Source organism: Orcinus orca, chromosome 2 (genome assembly GCF_937001465.1).
Source record: "Orcinus orca chromosome 2, mOrcOrc1.1, whole genome shotgun sequence".
Classification (NCBI taxonomy): domain Eukaryota; kingdom Metazoa; phylum Chordata; class Mammalia; order Artiodactyla; family Delphinidae; genus Orcinus; species Orcinus orca.
The window spans coordinates 172,505,110-172,526,107 of NC_064560.1; the positions used below are offsets into that span (position 1 = coordinate 172,505,110).

The 20,998-nt window shown below is 37.3% G+C and overlaps 1 protein-coding gene across 5 annotated transcripts in view; it reads left to right on the forward strand.

The window, feature by feature from the left end:
- Positions 1-20,998, forward strand: part of RBM25 (RNA binding motif protein 25) — a 52,349-nt gene that overhangs the window by 26,853 nt on the left and 4,498 nt on the right. For all 5 annotated transcript variants that reach the window (XM_033437575.2, XM_033437387.2, XM_004262203.4 and 2 more), the window contains 12 exons: positions 742-927; positions 2,637-2,690; positions 2,942-3,025; positions 6,510-6,796; positions 8,769-8,991; positions 9,100-9,189; positions 11,767-11,840; positions 13,334-13,484; positions 17,321-17,645; positions 18,023-18,297; positions 18,636-18,734; positions 19,758-19,805. In XM_033437575.2, coding sequence (XP_033293466.1) covers positions 742-927; positions 2,637-2,690; positions 2,942-3,025; positions 6,510-6,796; positions 8,769-8,991; positions 9,100-9,189; positions 11,767-11,840; positions 13,334-13,484; positions 17,321-17,645; positions 18,023-18,297; positions 18,636-18,734; positions 19,758-19,805 — 1,896 coding nt within the window. The remainder of the gene's footprint in view (positions 1-741; positions 928-2,636; positions 2,691-2,941; positions 3,026-6,509; positions 6,797-8,768; positions 8,992-9,099; positions 9,190-11,766; positions 11,841-13,333; positions 13,485-17,320; positions 17,646-18,022; positions 18,298-18,635; positions 18,735-19,757; positions 19,806-20,998) is intronic.

The window sequence follows — 20,998 nt, forward strand, 5'->3', positions numbered from 1 at the left end:
TATCATAATCTTCTCTTACCCTGTATTGTTAAATGCTTAACGGCAAGTTATTTTTTTAATTTTGAATTTTGTACCATCTAACATAGTATCTTGCATAGGGTAGGCTCTTAAGAGTTTGTTGAGCAAATTTAAGAAATAAATTTCTTAAATAAATAAACTAAGATCCCATATGCACGGCATATGGGATCTTAGTTCCCCGATCAGGGATCAAACCCGCGCTCCCTACAGTGGAAGTGCAGAGTCTTAACCACTGGACCGCCAGGGAAGTCGCTGTTTTTGTTTATTTTAAATGGTGGCTACCATAGTGTACATAAAATTGTATTTTGCTTTTTTCATGTAATAAAGTTTTCAACTTTGAATGAGTTATTCAGTAAACATCATTAGTCTGTGCAGGTATTGAGCAAGACAATCTGAAAAATTGTGAAAGCTTTGCAGATGTGTAGTACGCTAGCCCTGTGATTTCAGTCTTTCTGTAGCTGGTTAGGGGTCAGAATGTTAACTATCAAGGGTAGAAAGGAAAAGAAAATCGTAAAGTGCAGTGTATCGAAGGAAAAAACAATAAAACAAATGAAGTTTAGTTTTGTGAAGTTAGGAATAAATCCAAATCTGCATTTAATAGGACTGCAGAGATGTTTGGGAGAAAACACGTTTGTTTTGTGTACTAACTTGTTTTAGAATGATTTTGATTTTCTTGTTTGATTTTCCCCTTCCCTCTCCTGAATCTGCCTTGTTTTTTTTAAGAATGCCAGGCCAGAAACTGTCACTAATGATGACGAAGAAGCCTTAGATGAAGAAACAAAGAGAAGAGATCAGATGATCAAAGGGGCCATTGAAGTTTTAATACGGGAATACTCCAGTGAGCTCAATGCCCCCTCGCAAGAATCTGACTCTCACCCCAGGAAGAAGAAGAAGGAAAAGAAGGAGGACGTATGTGTTACTGATTTCTGACAATAGAGTCATTCCTACAGTTTACATTTTGTACTGTCACTCTTGTGCTTTCATTATTTCCAACTTCTGAGGGGAAAGTAGAATGACTAGCGTTTTTAACAATATACTGTTAAGGCTAATTTGACCATGTTTTACCAACTAACTTCCTAATTTTTTTTTACCACAATGTTCCTGTTTCGCATGTTTGAAATGCAGTGACATGGAAGCTTGTGCATATTTGTGGATTCATTAAGTAAGGGGGAAAAAAAAACCCCAGACTTGAGTGATGAATAGGAACTGATATTAAGGGACAAAGTAAGATTTTTTTTCCCCTTTTGTCACAAAGGGGTTGGCCTTGTTTTGTCTTACTCCCTTATTATTTTTCTTCTGTCTCTGCTTCAAGTGGGATACCAGGTCTCATTCAGTGAGGATTTTGACCCATTTTCAAATTTTTAGCCACCTTTCCTTATAAGCCACGTCTCATTTCCTTCCATGGACAGTAGTGCTATTGGCCTTATAACTGGAGTACTATGAAAGAACATCATGAGATGAAACACTCCTCCCCAGGGTATTATATCATCACCTACTTTTGTCATCCTAAGCTAATTGAACAACAGGGAGTCCAGGTTGAGAGAAAATGTTTGGTTTTCTCATATTCATTTAATTTGAATATACTTAGAGAAATTATAGGGAGTGTTCTTTAAAAATATTGGAAGTGTATTATATGAATGGATTGTATATGCCCTGGAAAAGTAGTACTATGAAACATATATTGTGATTTAATATCAAGGGGTAGTTATAGTTCATACTATTTTGCATTTTATTGCCTTATTAGTCCATCTTCAGTTTTCTTCGTGGCCAGATACATCAGATACATTTTCTTTTTTATATATAAATTTATTTATTACTTATTTTTGGCTGCATTGGGTCTTTGTTGTTGCGTGCGGCTTTCTCTAGTTGCGTCAAGTGGGGGCTACTCTTCGTTGTGCAGCTCGGGCTCTAGGTGCACGGGCTTCAGTACTTGTGGCTCGTGGGCTCTAGAGCGCAGGCTCAGTAGTTGTGGTGCACGGGCTTAGTTGCTCCATGGCATGTGGGATTTTCCCGGACCAGGGCTCGAACCCGTGTCCCCTGCATTGGCAGGCGGATTCCCAACCACTGCGCCACCAGGGAAGCCCCAGATACATTTTTATTACTTGGCTTGTTCTTCCTCATGGGGCCATAAGAACCTGTCTAGTGAACTGCCAATCACTGGGAATGGTAATTGGTAAGAGTCAGTCAGGTATAGGGTAATTAAGACCTGTAGGGTTTGTTCTTCCTCTGCCCCCATTAATGGTAAAGGAGAAAATAATTTGACATATTTGTTTGATACGGGTTGGGAGGAGAGAATCCAAGAAATTCTGCTCTATGGCAGGAATTATGGGTAAATTTTGTTGTTATGATTGTTTCCTCTGTCTTGGAAGGAATCAAGGAAGAAGCACTGCTAGTGCGAGACCCTCCTTATTCCACTGGTTGGGGGTGTTGGAGGGAGAGGAAGTGGTGGGTCATGGGAGGGGTTATAGAGTGAGTGAAATCTTTTTTATTATCAAGTAATTTGAAATCAAGAAAATGTTACAGAAATCTTGCTTACAGTATAAACATACAGAAAATTGTTTTTCAGAGTAATATGAACGCTTATTTGTTTGTTTTAATCTTTGTGGATTTTTCCGCAGATTTTTCGCAGATTTCCAGTGGCCCCACTGATCCCTTATCCACTCATCACTAAGGTTAGTTTACATTATAGACTTTGGCAATAACTTACGTTTACTGCTAATTGCCAGATTTGTGATTCTTGTCTAACTCTTTACTATTTAACTTAGATTGTTGGATTTGTTACTACATAAGTTTTTTATTTACTCCTGTCTTTTGTAAAACCTGTACAGAAAAAAAAACCTGTACAGAGCATCTAACCTTTAATTTCTGTCTATCAGTGTAGATTGATCGTTATGCATTCCCACCTGTCCCCCTTGTCTTTTAGGAGGATATAAATGCTATAGAAATGGAAGAAGACAAAAGAGACCTGATATCCCGAGAGATCAGCAAATTCAGAGACACACACAAGGTAGTATTCTTGTTTTTTCACTTGATACCAATCTAGACTTTTTACAGAATCCAAAGCAAACAGACAAAAAAAGAAAAATCAACCTTACAGTAGAATATAATTTTAAATGCTTTTTATATAGGTTTAATTGATATTTAGATAGAAACAAAGAAACAGAAGACCATTACCATATTAGTGTTGTCCTTGGCATATTGTACGTAGCTTTTTCAGTTACTGACTACTCTGCAGTCATCTCACTTTAATATGAATAAAAGCTAGTTTTATTTTTAGATTTCAACATAAACATCAAGGTCAGATTTAAACTAGATTCAAGGGGGCAGCAGAATAACATACACTGTAGTGTATTTCTGGGGGCAGTTATTTAACTTAATCTTAGGAAAACCTTTTCTTTAGAGCTGAGATTAAAATTTAAGATTATATTTGTATAGATTTGAGAGGGGGAGATTTTAAAAAGTAGGTCAGTGGTTACCAGACTTACCAAATTTTAGATGCATGGAAGAACTGTAAATTCCCATAAAGCTAATCTATTCATTGACCCCCACCATTATGATAGAGATCATATGGTGACTAATGCAAGATGAAACTCTCAGCTTGGAAAGTAACAAGGAATAGGATGTAAGTATGAGCTTCTGTTTTTTATTATATTTATGGATGCCCCCTCAGAAAAATATGCAAAGGGGTAACTGGCTTGGAAACGGGTATTTGTTCATAGTAAATCCCACTCACGAGTTTTGCCTATTGAAAGCTTCTCTCAATGACAGTGCATCTGTGAATGTTCCCTGGTGTTGAAGGTGATGCTTATGGACGGTGAAATGCAGACACTGCGTGAAATGTATTTTGATGTTAGAGATAATAAGATGTTACTGGTTCTTTCCTAAGATTGAGTGACCTTTAACTCAGTGAGATGTTAAGTGTTCATTTTTTCTTTTATTTAATCTTACTTTTTCTTATAGCTTTCGAAATCCCATGTTGACAATTAATGCCATCGAATCGATGCTGCTGAACACATTATTATCATGATGCCGAGCCCTAGCTCACATACACAGGGCCTTTTCAGGAATTAAGTATGTCTAAAAGCACAACTGTAGTTCTCCCAGATTAATTTTGAGAGTTAAAAAGTTAGTCCATGGGAAGTCATTTTAGAGGAATGCTTTTGGTTAGGTTCAGTACTCAAAATTTTCTGAGCAAGCTTGAAAATGGTATACAGTGTGTGTGTGGTTTACCCCCTTTTATTTGTTAAATCCTGTCATGTCATTGGTAAAGTATAAGGAAATCATGTTTCAAAAAATTAATTCAAAAGGTAATTGCTTCAGAGTTTGAGAAGCTGTCAGGCCTTTGACTGCCTTACACGTATTTCACTGTGGGGAGAATGTTTTGAATTTCCAAAATGTGTTTTAAAAATAAAAATCAAAGTGAAAAAGAAAAACAGTTTTTTTTATCGGGGGGTATGGTTAAAGGGGATATTTGAAACTTCGGTAACAAAAATTGAGCTCAGTGAACCTTTGCATGTTTTGGTATGAGTTTATTAAATAACCACAGACTGTCAGGGTATCAGCGTGGCAGGGGGCGTCCATTTACAGCACGGACGAGTCTGAAGAGAGAATAAGGTAAGATTTATGATTTTTTTTTTTCTGTCCTTTCCTCTTCATTATTTCACTACTTTCTTATGTCTTTTTAGACCACCTCATTTCCTCTTTCTCCAGTCTTTGTCTTAAAAAATATATACGTGTGTGTGTATCTATTTACTGCATACATAATCTAATATAATCTTTTAGAATTGCATTTAATATGGACAAGATTCACTCACTTTTTCATTTACTTAGAACAAAACTTTTGAAATGAGTTCTGAAACAAATCATTTACATAAGTGGAACTATACATTTAAGAAATAAGTAGTGTAGTGAATAGGCAAGCATAAAACAATTGAGGGACTCTACAAAAGAAATTATTATTGGAACAGCTAAAATAATCTGTAAGTATTTATTATCTCAGAAATAAACAAATTTCTTATAAGTGTATGACACTGAGGTAAGTTTTATGTAGTCTAGCCTCATTTTACAATACACATTTTTTTATTTCATTATAGTACTGTTTCAAAAATTAGAATTTACCCCTTTAAATAGTTTTCAGTTTCTGTCCTCTTTTTGCCATTTCTTTTCTCTTCCCTTTGTAATTTCAATGTATTCAGTATTGGCTTGGCCTGCGTTCCATTTTGATATAAGACTGGCACCACAGCTGAATATATTGATTTCTCATGCATTAGCTTTTCTTTCGTAATCTTCTATCAGTTCTCTGATCCATGAGCAAGAGAAAGAGAGTATAACAGGTAAGATTGCTTTTTAAAGTTGTTTTAAATGCTTTACATGACTGAGAAAAGAAAAAAATGCACATTTTATTGTTGTCATTTAAATTTCATTTCGGTGACACTAAACATGGAACCAAAGGAAAAATGTTTTGTTTTTGTTTTTCCTGTTTGGGGTATTTTTTTTTCTGAGTTTGTGTAGAAACCGTGTGGTGCACTGGTAATCTTGTCAGGGTACAAACTTGGTCTGAATGTTATTTGGTTTATTTGTGAACCATGTACTTGCTCTTCCTCCCAGAAGCATAGCTTGTAGGCAAGGTTAATCCAGTGTTGGCGATCCATGTCCTAGCACAGCATCTGTAAGTTAATACGCAATCGTTCCTTCCAAGGATGGATTTATCACTGTTAATGTATTTTCATTGTCTTATAGGCATAATGGGCATAAATATGTTGCTTTTAACATTAAGCCAAAAATTAATTAAATAAAAATATTATGATTATGCACATTTTTTGCTTGAAGCAAGTGATTTTCAAACTTTTTGTATTTGGGGGGCTGTCCATCTTGTAATGGTGGGAGTAAATGTTTCCATAGGTGATAGGGTAGATACTGGCTGAATTCAGCTTGTCTTTTGGAGGGTGGGCAAACCAGAGGGCAGAAGATTATTTAGTTGCATTCCAGTGACCTGACTCTCTTCCCCCACCTCCCCTTTAAAACACTCAACTAATAATCGTTAGGTAATGGGAAGTCTGGGGTTATAGTAGCAGCAGTAGTCCCACTGATTTAAAGAAATTCATAATGGGAAGAATTACATTGTAGCCAAGTGATTGTATTTCTAGAAATTATTATGAACCATCACACTCCTCATGGTCATTTTAGTTACTACATAATCATTGAGTGGTCAGCCACACTTGACACAATCTCCCAGCATCCAAGATTGGAGATTCCTGGTCTGTTTAGAGTGTATGGTTTTGCACGAAATCTATCTAGGCTTGTGATTGCTTCAGTTTTATTTGTTAAGTAAAACCACAAGTATTTAATATTGAAGTACCAGTGGTTTGGGTTTGTGTTTTTTTTTTTTTTTTTTTTTTTTTGGTCGTTCCCAATATTGGGCTTTGCGCCGGGAAAAGTCTCAATACTGGAGCTATAGAGTTAACTCTAAAAGTACTTTTATTGGTTTCTAGAAACTGGAAGAAGAGAAAGGCAAAAAGGAAAAAGAAAGACAGGAAATTGAGAAAGAACGGAGAGAAAGAGAGAGGGAGCGTGAAAGGGAACGAGAAAGGCGAGAACGGGAACGAGAAAGGGAAAGAGAACGTGAACGAGAAAAGGAGAAGGAACGGGAGCGGGAACGAGAACGGGATAGGGATCGTGACCGGACAAAAGAGAGAGATCGAGATCGGGATCGAGAGAGAGATCGGGACCGTGATCGAGAAAGGAGTTCAGATCGGAATAAGGATCGCAGTCGATCAAGGTAAGGCTTTATGGAAGTTACTGTATGCTTGATAGCTTTAATAGAACTGCAGGTTAGTACTCTTCTTGGGCCATTTGCATGGATGTAGTGATAGAACTTCCTGAGACACAAAGCATACCTGGCTTGCTGTCTCACACACATGTAAAATATTGGTTAAGGGCTTCCCTGGTGGTGCAGTGTATAAGAATCTGCCTCCCAGTGCAGGGGACACAGGTTCGATCCCTGGTCCGGGAAGATCCCACATGCCGCGGAGCAACTAAGCCTGTGTGCCACAACTACTGAGCCTGCACTCTAGAGCCCGTGAGCCACAACTGCTGAAGCCCGCGTGCCTAGAGCCCGTGCTCCGCAATAAGAGAAGCCACCGCAATGAGAAGCCCGCGCACCGCAATGAAGAGTAGCCCCCACTCACCGCAACTAGAGAAAGCCTGCACACAGCAACGAAGACCCAACACAGCCAAAAGTAAATAAACTAAAAAAAAAGAAAAATATATTGGTTAAATTAACAATTTTCAACTTCAGTGTTAGTTTCGGTCTGAAGCCAGTTTTTATACAGAACCAGCACACACCAGCCGTCCACCCAGTGTTTTGAATAGACATGATTCCTTGTTCTCTCACTTGGTCAGTGGGCATTTTCTCTAGTCACTGTTTGATTGAGGTCCCCTCTAGTGGGAAATCGGCTCTAGTACCACTGCTTTTAGCTCCTGGTGTCTGTTTGGTCCTATAAGCCCACTGCGTGGCCACAACTTAAGCTCTCAGGCTCTAAGTTTACTGTTTCTTTATGGCTTCTAGTAATTTATTTCACTTTGGTTTGGTTTGGTTTTATGTAAATTTTTTCATAATTATACTGAATTCATATGACATATCTCAAATTCTTTAGGAATGAGGTAGAGCAAAAGTGAGCAAAGGAAGTGGAGAAGGGCATAAGTAGAAGGAAGCCAGTAGACGGAGGGAAGAGAGGAAATCCCACCTTTTTTTTTTCCCAAGCTAGTTTTCAAATATACATTACTGGGTTGAGATATTATTCTACCTGATTATAGCTGAAGGGAGGTCCACCGGTTGCTGGAACTGGAATGCAGGACTCTTATTATCTTTAGTGGGCATTAAAATCCTTCCCTTCCTTCTTCCACTGGAATAACCATTATTCTCTTGAATAACCACTATTGAGAATTTGACATGTATTAAAATGAGTGGTTTTATACTTTTACTACAGTGTACTGTTTCATATCATATATATACATAAATTTGTATAATTATATCCATGGTATCACAAATCTGCAGTTTGGTTTTATCACTCTGAATTAAATACTTGAGAACTTTTTATTACTGATAGATGTACAGCTGACCCTTGAACAATGCTGGGGTTGGGGTGCCGACCCTCTGTGCAGGCAAAAATTCGAGTATAACTTATAGTTGGCCCTCTGTATACACGGTTTTCCATATCTGCGGTTCTTCGTCCATGGATTCAACCAATTGTGGATTTGACCTACCTCAGATTGTGTAGTACTGTAGTATTTACTATTGAGAAAACTCTGTATAAGTGGACCTGCACAATGCAAACTCATGTTGTTCAAGAGTCAGCTGTAGTTCTAGTTTACCCATGCAACATGCCAGAATGCTCTTTGCTTCTCACCTTTGCCAATATCTGTATTCCTTGATTACTAGTGAAGTAGACTATCTTGTAACATGTTCGTTGGCCCTTAGTATTTCTCATATCTAGGTTTTTTTGTTTGTTTTCTGAGATGCTGATAAGCATTAACATTGAGTTTAGAAAGCAGTTCAGAATTTGGGGCCAGGATTATATTCTACGTCTTTCTGACTTGTAAAGAGGAGTTTACAATTCTGCAGAAACCAAATGCTAAATTCTGGCTAGTGAGTTTATATATTATTTCATAATATATGTTGTCCGACTTTCTCTTGGGTTTAAACGAAAACACAAAGACTGACCGATTTTTTAAATCTTTTGTTTATGTAGAGAAAAGAGCAGAGATCGTGAAAGGGAACGGGAGAGGGAAAGAGAGAGAGAGAGAGAACGGGAACGAGAAAGAGAACGAGAGCGAGAGAGAGAGCGAGAAAGGGAACGGGAGCGCGAGAGAGAAAAAGACAAGAAGCGGGACAGAGAAGAGGATGAGGAAGATGCATATGAACGAAGAAAACTTGAAAGAAAGCTCCGAGAGAAAGAGGCTGCTTATCAAGAGGTAAATTGAGGGAAAGCTTTTATTCTTAAATCTTGGTACTTAGTAGGTTAGTCAAAAATTTTAGAACCCTTTGTATACATTTTTAAGCTTTGACAATTTTTTTTTTAGCGCCTTAAGAATTGGGAAATCAGAGAACGAAAGAAAACCCGGGAGTATGAGAAAGAGGCTGAAAGAGAAGAAGAAAGAAGAAGAGAAATGGTAATTTTCTTGGTTAAAAATAAGTGATTTTTCAGATGAAAATCAGATCAAATCTTTATTGTTAAGTAGAAGTGACTTCATAGTTAAAAAGTATGAGCTCCCAGTATAGATAATTTTTATATATTTCAAGTAGCTTTGGGACAATTTCAGTACACCAAAATGTTTTTCCCTCCTATTTTTCACGTTTTTGCTCCCTATAAACTAAATTACCATTTGGCATACTGTCAAAGTAAATCTGTCGTAGTATAAAATGAGAATTTATAGACCTTTCTTTGATTAAGAATCTGCAGTATTTTTGAATTTCAAGAGGCTTTTAAGAGGCTTTGATATTCTGTATTAGTCTAGTACATTTGGATGAAGGAAATAGTCTCATGAGAAGACCTGTTTTTAGAAATCAAAATTATTGACTTCAGTATATAGTGCTTATAAATTATTGTTTTTCCTTATGTTACTACATTATCCTTCCTTTTAACTCCATGATAATCATAAAAATGAATGTTGTTTTTTTTTCATTTACACTGTTTGATAGACTGTAACAGTGAAAGCAATTGGCCAAGGTTGTTACCTAAGTAAAATGACAAAAAGATAATTTATTTTATCATAGTACTTGCTTCAGTATTATGTTCCATATGTTCTATCATTGCCAGAAGTTCATGAAGATTTCTTTATCTCCAGTTTGGAGATTATTCTTCCAAAAACATTACTGAAGTTAGGAATCTTCTTCAAATAGCTTTTGAACATGAGACATAGAGGAAATTTTTGTAAGTAACCAAAAGAGTGCATGCAGCAACTAGATAGTATAGTTTTCCGGATGGTAGGTCTTCTAAGGTCCTACAGTTATTTAAAATAATTTGATTTCCCTGGATTGTAGCTCCCATTCTAGAATTTCTTCTTAAACCGTAGGTTAGAAAATAGAGAATAATATAGTAAGAGACATAAAATTATTTGAAGAAGTGATTCTGCTTCCTGCAAGCAAATCTGAAACCTGTTTTTCTAGAGAAAAATTTCCTATTAGTTATCTTTTGCTTGGGAGCTTAAAAAAATATCCAGCAGTTAGAAAAGCAGTTACTTGCTCATTAAAAAATGTTCAAGTAGCAGAAGTGTATAGTGTAAAAAGTCACCTCATGAAAGGTGACTTATGTTAATACTTTAGTACGTACATTATGGGCCTTCCTCTGTGTGTGTGTGTGTGTGTGTGTGTGTGTGTGTGTGTGTGTATTTATTTATTTGGCTGCATTTGTTTTCGTTGCTGCATGCGGGCTTTCTCTAGTTTGTCGAGTGGGGACTACTCTTCGCTGTGGTGCGCGGGCTTCTCATTGGGGTGGCTTCTCTTGTTGCAGAGCACGGGCTCTAGGCACATGGGCTTCAGTAGTTGCAGCATGTGGACTCGGTAGTTGCGGCTCATGGGCTCTAGAGCGCAGGCTCAGTAATTGTGGCGCACGGGCTTAGTTGCTCCGTGGCATGTGGGATCTTCCCAGACCAGGGTTCGAACCTGTGTGCCCTGTATTGGCAGGCAGTTTCTTCCTAACCACTGCCCCACCAGGGAAGTCCCCTGTGTTTTATTTAGATATTTGTAAATATTGTCATCGCTACCTGACAATCTACTTGAATGCATTTGACAGATTTTGTGCTAGGTACTGGGTGTACAAGAATAACTAATGCTTCAAACTCTTAAACAATTGGGTGGTATTGTCAGAGAGATGAACTGGTTGCTGTATTGTGTGTGTGAGTGTTTAAGGTATGATAATGGTGTGTTCACAGTATTTTGGGAGTGGAGTACAGAGAAAGTGATTAATTTTGTCTGGGGGAAGGAGTTGGTCATGGATAGATGGTTATATTGGGGAAGTCTTTAGAAAGGTGTAACGTTTGAACTGGATGAAATGTGTTAATATTTTACTGTAGTCATAAACCTACATCTGCTTTGTATATAATATTGTTGGTATAGTAGATAGAGATGTAGATTATAAATACTCACTTTAAAGTATTTTTTATGTCTGTATATTAGATATAATTAGATATAATTTCTGTGAAATATAATAGTTGCTGTATTTAAAATTCCAAAAATAGGAATAAGAGATTCATGTACTTTCATGGTTTGTTTACTCAAAGTTAGGCAGGCATTACCTTTCGATTGATGCATAAACGTGATTTAAATTTTTAATCCTGCAATTCATAAAAACTACTTGTATCATCATCTACCTATAAACGAAACATAAAATATTTTTGTCTGGTTAACAGATTCAATAAGATAACTTTCAGTTTTCTTTCTTGGTGTGCTTAGGTTTCATTAGAAAAAAATTACTGTACTTTGAAGTGTATCTTCATAGAGAAAATTTATTGTAGCATACCATCAGTATATGTGGCTTTCATTTCATGGATAAGCCCTAAATCTGACTTGCTTTTAAGAGTAAAAGATTTTAAAAATCTAATGTTACTTACATTTAATATATAAGTTTATGAGAATGAAAAAGTTCAAGTGGTATGGATAAGAAAAATCTATTCCCAAGAAAGGGCGAGGGGGTAATCTAAATTAATTTTATGTTAATTTTGCACACTTTGTCCTTCATTTCCTCAAAGGCAAAAGAAGCTAAACGACTAAAAGAATTCTTAGAAGATTATGATGATGATAGAGATGATCCCAAATATTACAGGTAAAGAAGCCTTGCTTTATGAACTCATACTGTCAGCTTTTTATTAGCTGTATTTTCTCTTGTCTACAAGAGAGTGCAAGTTCACTCAGTGGAGTAAGAAAGAAATCTTTGAATTCATCTTGTAATTATCCCCATAGTTGATAATGCTGTTTTCCGGGGGTCCGGGCCTGTTATAAAAGAATTGACAATTCTATGCACCTTCTTTGGAGGAAGGTTCATAATAGTATTGTGACAAATTAACTTTTCTTCCTGTGTTTTATTTTTTATTTATTTATTTATTAAAATGTGTGTTTATTTATTTTGACTGCACTGGGTCTTAGTTGTGGCATGCAGAATCTTTAGTTGCAGCATGCAGGCTCTTAGTTGCTGCATGCATGCGGGATCTAGTTCCCCAACCAGGGATTGAACCCTGGCCCCCTGCATTGGGAGTGCGGAGTCTTACCCTCTGGACCACCAGGAAAGTCCCTCATGTGTTTTAAAGAACTTCAGTTTTTATAGCAAATTATAACTTGCCTTTATGACTATCTAAGGTGGCCTAGAAATTTTTGTCTTCAAGAATTTCTAGAGTGCTACATAGTAATCTGAACACCCTCCCGCCCTCCTTCACCCAATTGCTATACTATTATGAAGTGAGAGTTGTGAAGCCTGCATTTCCTGATATCTGTTCCCGTGGCATTTCTAAACTGTTCTCATTCTTCTAACATTTATGGCACTTTGGTAAAATTGTTTGCTTTGTTCTGCTCCCTCCACTCCAAACTATAATTTCCCTAAGGTTATGAAGAATATTTTGATTTTTTTCTCATGTGCCTGGCATGATAGAGTCATGTAGTGAATGCATTTAATATATATAATTTAATACACTGTAGCTGAAATAATCAAAACATTGGATTAACACTTTAAATTGAATGAATGCCAAGGATTTGACTTTGTAGAAAATGCAAAGTAAAATTACTGAATCATAGATTAGCAGTACATTATTTCAACATTCTGAGATATAATAAAGTGCTAAATAGAACCTCTGCTTTCTCTTGATTATGCCCTGCTGCTTCTGTTAATTTTTTTTTTTCCCCACAAGGAAAGGAGTTGATTTAAATTGAAGGTACAAAACTAATATTTGGGATATTACTACTCCTTGTATTAATTTTTCACAACTTGGCCTCCAAGACAACACAGATTACTTGTTAGTTTCCCTGTGGAATAGGTATAAAATGAGAGCATTCTTCCCTCTGAAAGCTACTTTTTTACTTGTAGATACTCATTTAGAGTGACTTAAGAATGAGGCATGGTGATAACGTGACAAGACAGTGCTGACTTAGTAAACATTAACATGCAGAGAGTACAGTGTCTTGGGTGTTCTACAGATATAGAGCATTAAGACAGTCTTCAGTCTCTTAGCATGCAGCTGTTAGTATGGAAAGAACTTGCTTTTGGAGACATTATGTGTAGTAGTTTAGACCTGAGTATTAAATAAGGCCTGTTATTTACTTTTGCAGAGGAAGCGCTCTTCAGAAAAGGTTGCGTGATAGGGAAAAGGAAATGGAAGCAGATGAACGGGATAGGAAGAGAGAGAAGGAAGAGCTAGAGGAAATCAGGCAGCGCCTTTTGGCAGAAGGGCACCCGGATCCAGATGCAGAGCTCCAGAGGGTAAGATACTATGACATCCATAACAATATTCTTTTAAGGCTATCATGTCATCTTAAGCCAGCCAACTATGATATAGTTTAGTTTATAAGGGAAATGTTTACACTCCATGCATCTTGCTATTTTGGGGGGAGGATATTAGTATTTTTTTCTTTATTTTATTATGTAAGTTATCAATATTAGTTGATTTACAGCTTTATTTTCAACATCTTCTATATGTCTTACTCCTTTATTTCTGTGAAGTATTACTTATTAAGTGAATGTCTTTTAATGTAACTTTGCTAGAAACTGTCCTTCTTATATGTGCTCTGACACTTAATGACTTTTGTAGTTTGAATTCTCTCATTACCGCCCTAAATATTTTATTTCCAAAATAAAGATGTTTTCATGAACAGCTTGTCATTTAAAAATGAAAAAGACTGTCATAGGACATGGCATACCCATTCTTGCTTTTAAGAATAGTGTCATGTTAGAAAAGTTTTTAGTTCTTAGTGTATCACAGATCTTAATACTATAAATTCTTCATATCAACTTTAAAAAATCTGTTATATGCTATTAACAGGAACCATGTCTTCTTACATGTCCCTTTTATTCTTCAAAATAAAATAGTGTTATTTTTTTCTGTTAAGTACTTAAGTAAATAGAAAATTCAGACAACATAGAACACAGTAATGAAGAAATTAAAAACTGGCTGATTTCTTATAACCCCCCTCACACATAAGTTTTATAAGTGGGAATATTGTTACGTGCACTTTTTTTCTAATGTGCTTTTCATTTTTAGATTTTTACTCAAGTATAGTTGACATACAGTATTATATTAGTTTCAAGTGTACAACAGTGATTTGACATGTGTATACATTATGAATTGATCACCACGATAAGTCTAGTAACCATCTGTCACCATACCAAGTTATTAAAACAATATTGACTATATTCCCTATGCTGTATGTTACATTCCCCATGAGTTATTTTATAACTGGAAGTTGGTACCTCTTTTTTTTTTTTTAAAAAAGATGTTGGGGGTAGGAGTTTTAGTAATTTATTTATTTATTTTTGCTGTGTTGGGTCTTCGTTTCTGTGCGAGGGTTTTCTCTAGTTGTGGCAAGCAGGAGCCACTCTTCATCGCGGTGCGCGGGCCTCTCATTATCGCGGCCTCTCTTGTTGCGGAGCACAGGCTCCAGACGCGTAGGCTCAGTAGTTGTGGCTCACGGGCTTAGTTGCTCCGCGGCATGTGGGATCCTCCCAGACGAGGGCTCGAACCCGTGTCCCCTGCATTAGCAGGCAGATTATCAACCACTGCGCAACCAGGGAAGCCTGGAAGTTTGTACCTCTTAATCCCCTTCACGTTTTTGCCCTACCCCCCATCCTGCTCCCCTCTGGTGACCACCAACTTGTTCTCTGTATGAGTCTGTTTTGTTTTCTAATGTGCTTTTACTTCAGGTATAATCTTCCACCAAGAATTTCTCCAGTTTATAGTCCAGGTGTCTTTTTTTCCATCATCATGGTAGTATTGTCAGTGTTTTAAATCCTTGCCATTATAACATTTAGGTTGGGGAATATTACTTTGGTTTTTTTTCTTTTTTCTTTTTTTTTTTTTTTTTTGCATTACGCGGGCCTCTCACTGTTGTGGCCTCTCCCGTTGCGGAGCACAGGCTCCGGACGCGCAGGCTCGGCGGCCATGGCTCACGGGCCCAGCCGCTCCGCGGCATGTGGGATCTTCCCAGACCGGGGCACGAACCTGTGTCCCCTGCATCGGCAGGCGAACTCTCAACCACTGCGCCACCAGGGAAGCCCAATATTACTATGTTTTAATTCTCTGATTACCAGTGGGTTTGAATGCCTTGCAGATGGTTTAATGGTCATTGTACTTCCTTTGTGAGTTGATAAATGGTGTTATGCACAGATTTTAAATTTTTGTGTAGTTCAGGATACGTACTTTTACTTTTGTTTTTCCTGTGTTTGTTTCATGCTCAGAAAACTTGCTGATGTATTCATCCCAGTTTATAATGCTCTTATGATGTTTATTTTTTATTATATTTTGTAATTTCAGGGGGAGTGTTCATTTTGGTTTAGGAGTTTGACTTCAGAATTCTCCCTCCCGCCACTTCTTCCTTTTCCTGTTTGTGAATACAGAAGTGACTACCACCTTCAGCCATTACCAAGAAATAAAAAATGATTATCTATGACCAGGCTGAGGATTTGAGTTGCCTCTTGTGTATTGTGTATACTATTGGGTTCTATTGGGTTGGCCAAAAAGTGCCTTTGGTTTTTAAGTAAAGTAAAAGACACATTTTTCATTTTCACCAAGAACTTTACTCAACAACGTATTCACCCTTTTGTTCGACCTACCTTCTGCCATTTTTCAGGCAACTTCATAATTCCATCTTCCCGAAACTTTTTATCTTTTTGAGCAAAGAACTGTTCCAGGTGCCTTTTACAGTCTTCCAGGGAATTGAAATTTTTTCCATTAAGAGAATTTTGTAAAGACCGAAATAAATGGAAATCCGAAGGTGCAGTATCTGGTGAATACGGGGAATGAATCAGAACATCCCAGCCAAGCTGTAACGGTTTTTGCCTGGTCATCAAAGGAACATGCAGTCTTGCGTTATCCTGATGGAAGATTATGCATTTTCTGTTGACTAATTCTGGACTCTTTTCGTCGAGTGCTGCTTTCAGTTTGTCGAATTGGGATCAGTACTTGTTGGAATTAATCGTTTGATTTTCTGGAAGGGACTCAATATAATAGAAGGCTCCCAACCCCACGATATATACAACATCACCTTCTTTGGATGAAGACTGGCCTTTGGTGTGGTTGGTGGTCGTTTATTTTGCTTGCCCCACCATCTCTTCCGTTCCACATTATTGTACAGTATCCACTTTTCATCACCCATCACAATATGTTTTAGAAACGGAACATTGTCATTACGTTTAATGAGAGAATTGCATGCAGAAATACGGTTAAGTTTTTTTCGCTTAACTTACGTGGAACCCAAACATCAAAGCGATTCACATAACCAAGCTGGTGCAAATGATTTTCAGCACTTGATTGGGATATTTTGAGTATGTTGGCTATCTCCTGCATGGTATAACGTTGATTGTTCTCAATGTCTCGATTTGATTGCTATCAGCTTGAACTGGTCTACCCAACCATGGAGCATCGTCCAGCGAGAAATCTCCAGCATGAAACTTTGCTGACCACTTTTGACATGTTCAGTCAGTCACAGCACCTTCTCCATACACGGCACAAATCTTTTTTTGCATTTCGGTTGCGTTTTACCTTTCTTGAAATAATAAAGAGTAATATGCCAAAAATGTTGGGTTTTTCTTCCATCTTCAATATTAAAATGGCTACACAAAAATTCACCAATTTTGATGTCTGTTTTTTAAATGCACGCTGATATGACAGCTGTCACACACAGTCTAACAAAATTGTTTCGAATGAAGTTAAAGACAACTAAGTGCTACTAGAGCCAAAAAAACCGAACGAACCTTTTGGCCAACCCAATAAAATAAAATTTCTGATTATAATTTCTTTAATAACGATATAAAAACATAGTTTTTCATTTTGAATTAGCCAACTATTAGCAATTACCTTTGTTATCTCTGTAGAGTGTATACAGGCCACTGAAGAATGGTAATATATGTGAAATACTAAAAAAACATTTTGCAGAGTACCTAATATATCTATAGATTTAGTTCGGATTATAGAAGGAGGCAGTGTTTTGTTATTCCTAAGGAAGAAGAAAAATAGAGATTTTGTGAAAGATAAAACATAGAGCTGGTTGAATTGAAGATAGTTGGGGTCTGTTTCAGTTGACCAGGTTATTTTCTGGTTTTAGATGGAACAAGAGGCTGAGAGGCGCAGACAACCACAAATAAAGCAAGAACCAGAATCAGAGGAAGAGGAAGAAGAAAAGCAAGAAAAAGAAGAAAAACGAGAGGAACCCATGGAGGAGGAAGAAGAGCCAGAGCAAAAGCCCTGTCTCAAACCAACTCTGAGGCCCATCAGTTCTGCCCCATCTGTTTCCTCTGCCAGTGGCAATGCAACTCCCAACACTCCTGGAGATGAGTCTCCCTGTGGTATTATTATTCCTCATGAAAATTCACCAGATCAACAACAACCTGAGGAGCATAGGCCAAAAATAGGACTGAGTCTTAAACTGGGTATGTTTGCATTTCGTTCCTCCTTTTTCCCTCCTTTCCCCCTCTACCCGCCACAACTACATAAATTTTGCCTTAAGGGAAAAATAAATATGTACTGCTTGGTAGGTAGTTAGAAAACTACTTAAAAAAAAATGCCTTTCTAGCTCATGATTGTTTTCATAGTTCTGCTAGTGCTCCTGTATCTGCAGCTGCCCTGCGTTCTGAGAAGTGAAAAGTTAAATTTTCTAGCGCTTGTGATTAGTGAGTTATTTTTTATAGCTGGCATCTTTCTCTGAGGTTTGTGGAGGTATATTTACAGTGCTTTTTAGGCATGGTGGGTTGTAAAATGTAACATTTGAGAATTAAGTCATTGTGCTAATACAGTGTTTTTACTATAGGTGCTTCCAATAGTCCTGGTCAGCCTAATTCTGTGAAGAGAAAGAAACTCCCTGTAGATAGTGTCTTTAACAAATTTGAGGATGAAGACAGTGATGATGTACCCCGAAAAAGGAAACTGGTTCCCTTGGATTATGGTGAAGATGATAAAAATGCTGCCAAAGGCACTGTGAACACTGAAGAAAAGCGCAAACACATTAAGAGTCTCATTGAAAAAATCCCTACAGCCAAACCTGAGCTCTTTGCTTATCCCCTGGATTGGTCTATTGTGGATTCTGTGAGTAGCAAATTGTATTTCATTATTTTATTGCAAGTTTTTGGTTTTGACTATAGCACACAAACTCAGTTCATTCCGTTTATGACAAATAGGGGTGATAAGGTGGCTAGAATCTTGACATGGTCAATAATAATAGATTATTGTAGAAATTCTTTTGGTACCTGAGGTCTTCATAAATTAGAAGCAAATAATTTCGTCTCGATACTTATCTGTGTTAAGTCAACTTGTTAATGATCATACTGTATTTTAGCCTTAAGAAAAATTATGAAGGTATATAGGTTTTTTAAGTAAATGTAATAAAAAGCTCTTCAATTTAGTAACCATGCTTTATTTTATAGATATTGATGGAACGACGAATTAGACCATGGATTAATAAAAAAATCATAGAATACATAGGTGAAGAAGAAGCTACATTAGTTGATTTTGTTTGTTCTAAGGTTAGTCTTTTACTCTTTCGCCAACGTTTGTTATATACTTCAAAATGTTAGAGACTTTCTAAATTGAAAATTTTTACAGGGCCAAGTCAGTGATAATTTAGTTTTAATTACAAGAGTCATGGCTACTTAAGTGAACCCCTCTATACTATTTCAGACCCCATGCTGCATGCTTTCATTTCAGAGGGTCAGAGAGGACAGAATAGCTGGCTGCTGCCAATTTTGCTCTCTCCCTGCCCCTGAGAATGCTTTGCCACCCCCTTCTTGTCTTAATGGTTAGAATGTTGCTGAAGTACAGTTGAGGTTTTGTGGAGACAGCCAATAGCTTGTCTCAATTCTTTTTCAGTCATCCATCCTTTGGAAAAGAAAGTATAGTGCCCTTCATAGCATAATAGTGGTGTTAACTGACTGATTACTGTGTGCCAGGCTTCTTTCCCGGGAGGTACGGTGTTAAGCATTTTACAAGACTTCATCTTCTTCAAACCTCCCAACAACCTTAGGAAGTGCAGGTTACTAACAGTATCCCCATTCAATACATGAAGAAATTGAGGCTTAGGGAGAGATCGTGTCTTGACCATGGTTACATGATAAGTAGCCTGTAGAACTCATGCTCTTAACCACCAAGGTATACCACATCCTTTCATTGTCCCCTGAAGGCAAAGTATTTCTATAAAGGAATAGCTAATTGCGTTTTAAGGAAATGGTATTTTTCTACCAGTACTGCTCTTTTAACATTAGGCATAGCTAATTTAAGTGACCCTTTCCACTTGTCATTACTGTAGCATAAACACTTATAAGTCTGGATTTGAATTAGAAGACAAATAATGTGATGATTAAGATCCCAGGTTTTAGTGTCAGACTTTTATTGAAAAGAGGGAGATTCTGGGAATTAAGAAATTTATAGAAAGTTTCTAAAGTCACAAGAAATTCTCATACTAGTTTGAGGGCACCTTAAAATTTTTTTTTTTTACTGTATTGCTAATGTTTTATTTATTTTCAAAGTGACAGTTATTTTTTTTCTCTTAGGTTATGGCTCATAGTTCACCTCAGAGCATTTTAGATGATGTTGCCATGGTAAGTTAGAAATTTACTGTTGTTAATATTTTAATTACACAGGGAGATCAGCTCAGTGCGTTGTGACGACCTAGAGGGATGGGATACGGAGGGTGGGAGGGAGGTACAAGAGGGAGGGGGTATGGGGATATATGTATACATATAGCTGATTCACTTTGTTGTACAGCAGAAACTAACACAACATTGTAAAGCATTTATACTCCAATAAAGATGTGGAAAAAAAATTTAAATTAATATCAGTGTGAACAAACTAACTTCTCTGAATTTGATTGAATTTCTCCTTGTGTTGGTTCCAGAATCTTTATGGGCCTGAATTAAAATTTGAACATGCATTAAGAGGTTAAAGGCGTTCATAGTAAGATATTATTAGACAACAGTAGAGTTAGGGTTTTTTTGTTTTTCTTTTTCCTTTGCGGTACGCGGGCCTCTCACTGTTGTGGCCTCTCCCGTTGCGGAGCACAGGCTCCAGACTCACAGGCTCAGCGGCCATGGCTCACGGGCCCAGCCGCTCCGCGGCATGTGGGATCTTCCCGGACCAGGGCACGAACCCGTGTCCCCTGCATCGGCAGGCAGACTCTCAACCACTGCGCCACCAGGGAAGCCCGAGTTAGGTTTTTTTTTATCATTCTCTCCCCTCCCCTGTTTTTGGTGTTTGTGTGTATAAATATAAATTCTGAATCTATTCATAAACTTAGAGACCATTTATGAAGTGTTTACTGGGTAGAGCAATGTGCTAGAAGCACAGAAAGGTGGAATATCTGCCCTTAAAGAACCAGCAGGGAAACAAGTGTACCAATATTGATACTGTAATATCCTTAGTATAATGGGGATATATAAAAATGATCATGGGGGCAGAGGAGATGAGTAGTTAGGTGTTGACGGCAGTTAGGGAAACCATCACAGGAATTACCATGTAAACTGAGACTTGAAGATTGTATTACTCTTTTGTCACTTGGGCAGGTGTCTGTTGGGTTGGCAGTAGTTAAACATCAAATCCCAAATTGCACTTAATTTGGGTATTAGAGTTAGTGGTTGTGGTTGCATTGATTTTGTGAGAAAAGAAAGGAAGAGAATTGATGGTAAAGGTGAGAGAGTGATAGAATGGACTGTGAACTCCAGTCTAGGAAGAAAAGCAAATAATATCAGAACAGAGTTGGTGGTCTGAATGAATCAAAGGTTGGTGGTTCCAGTGA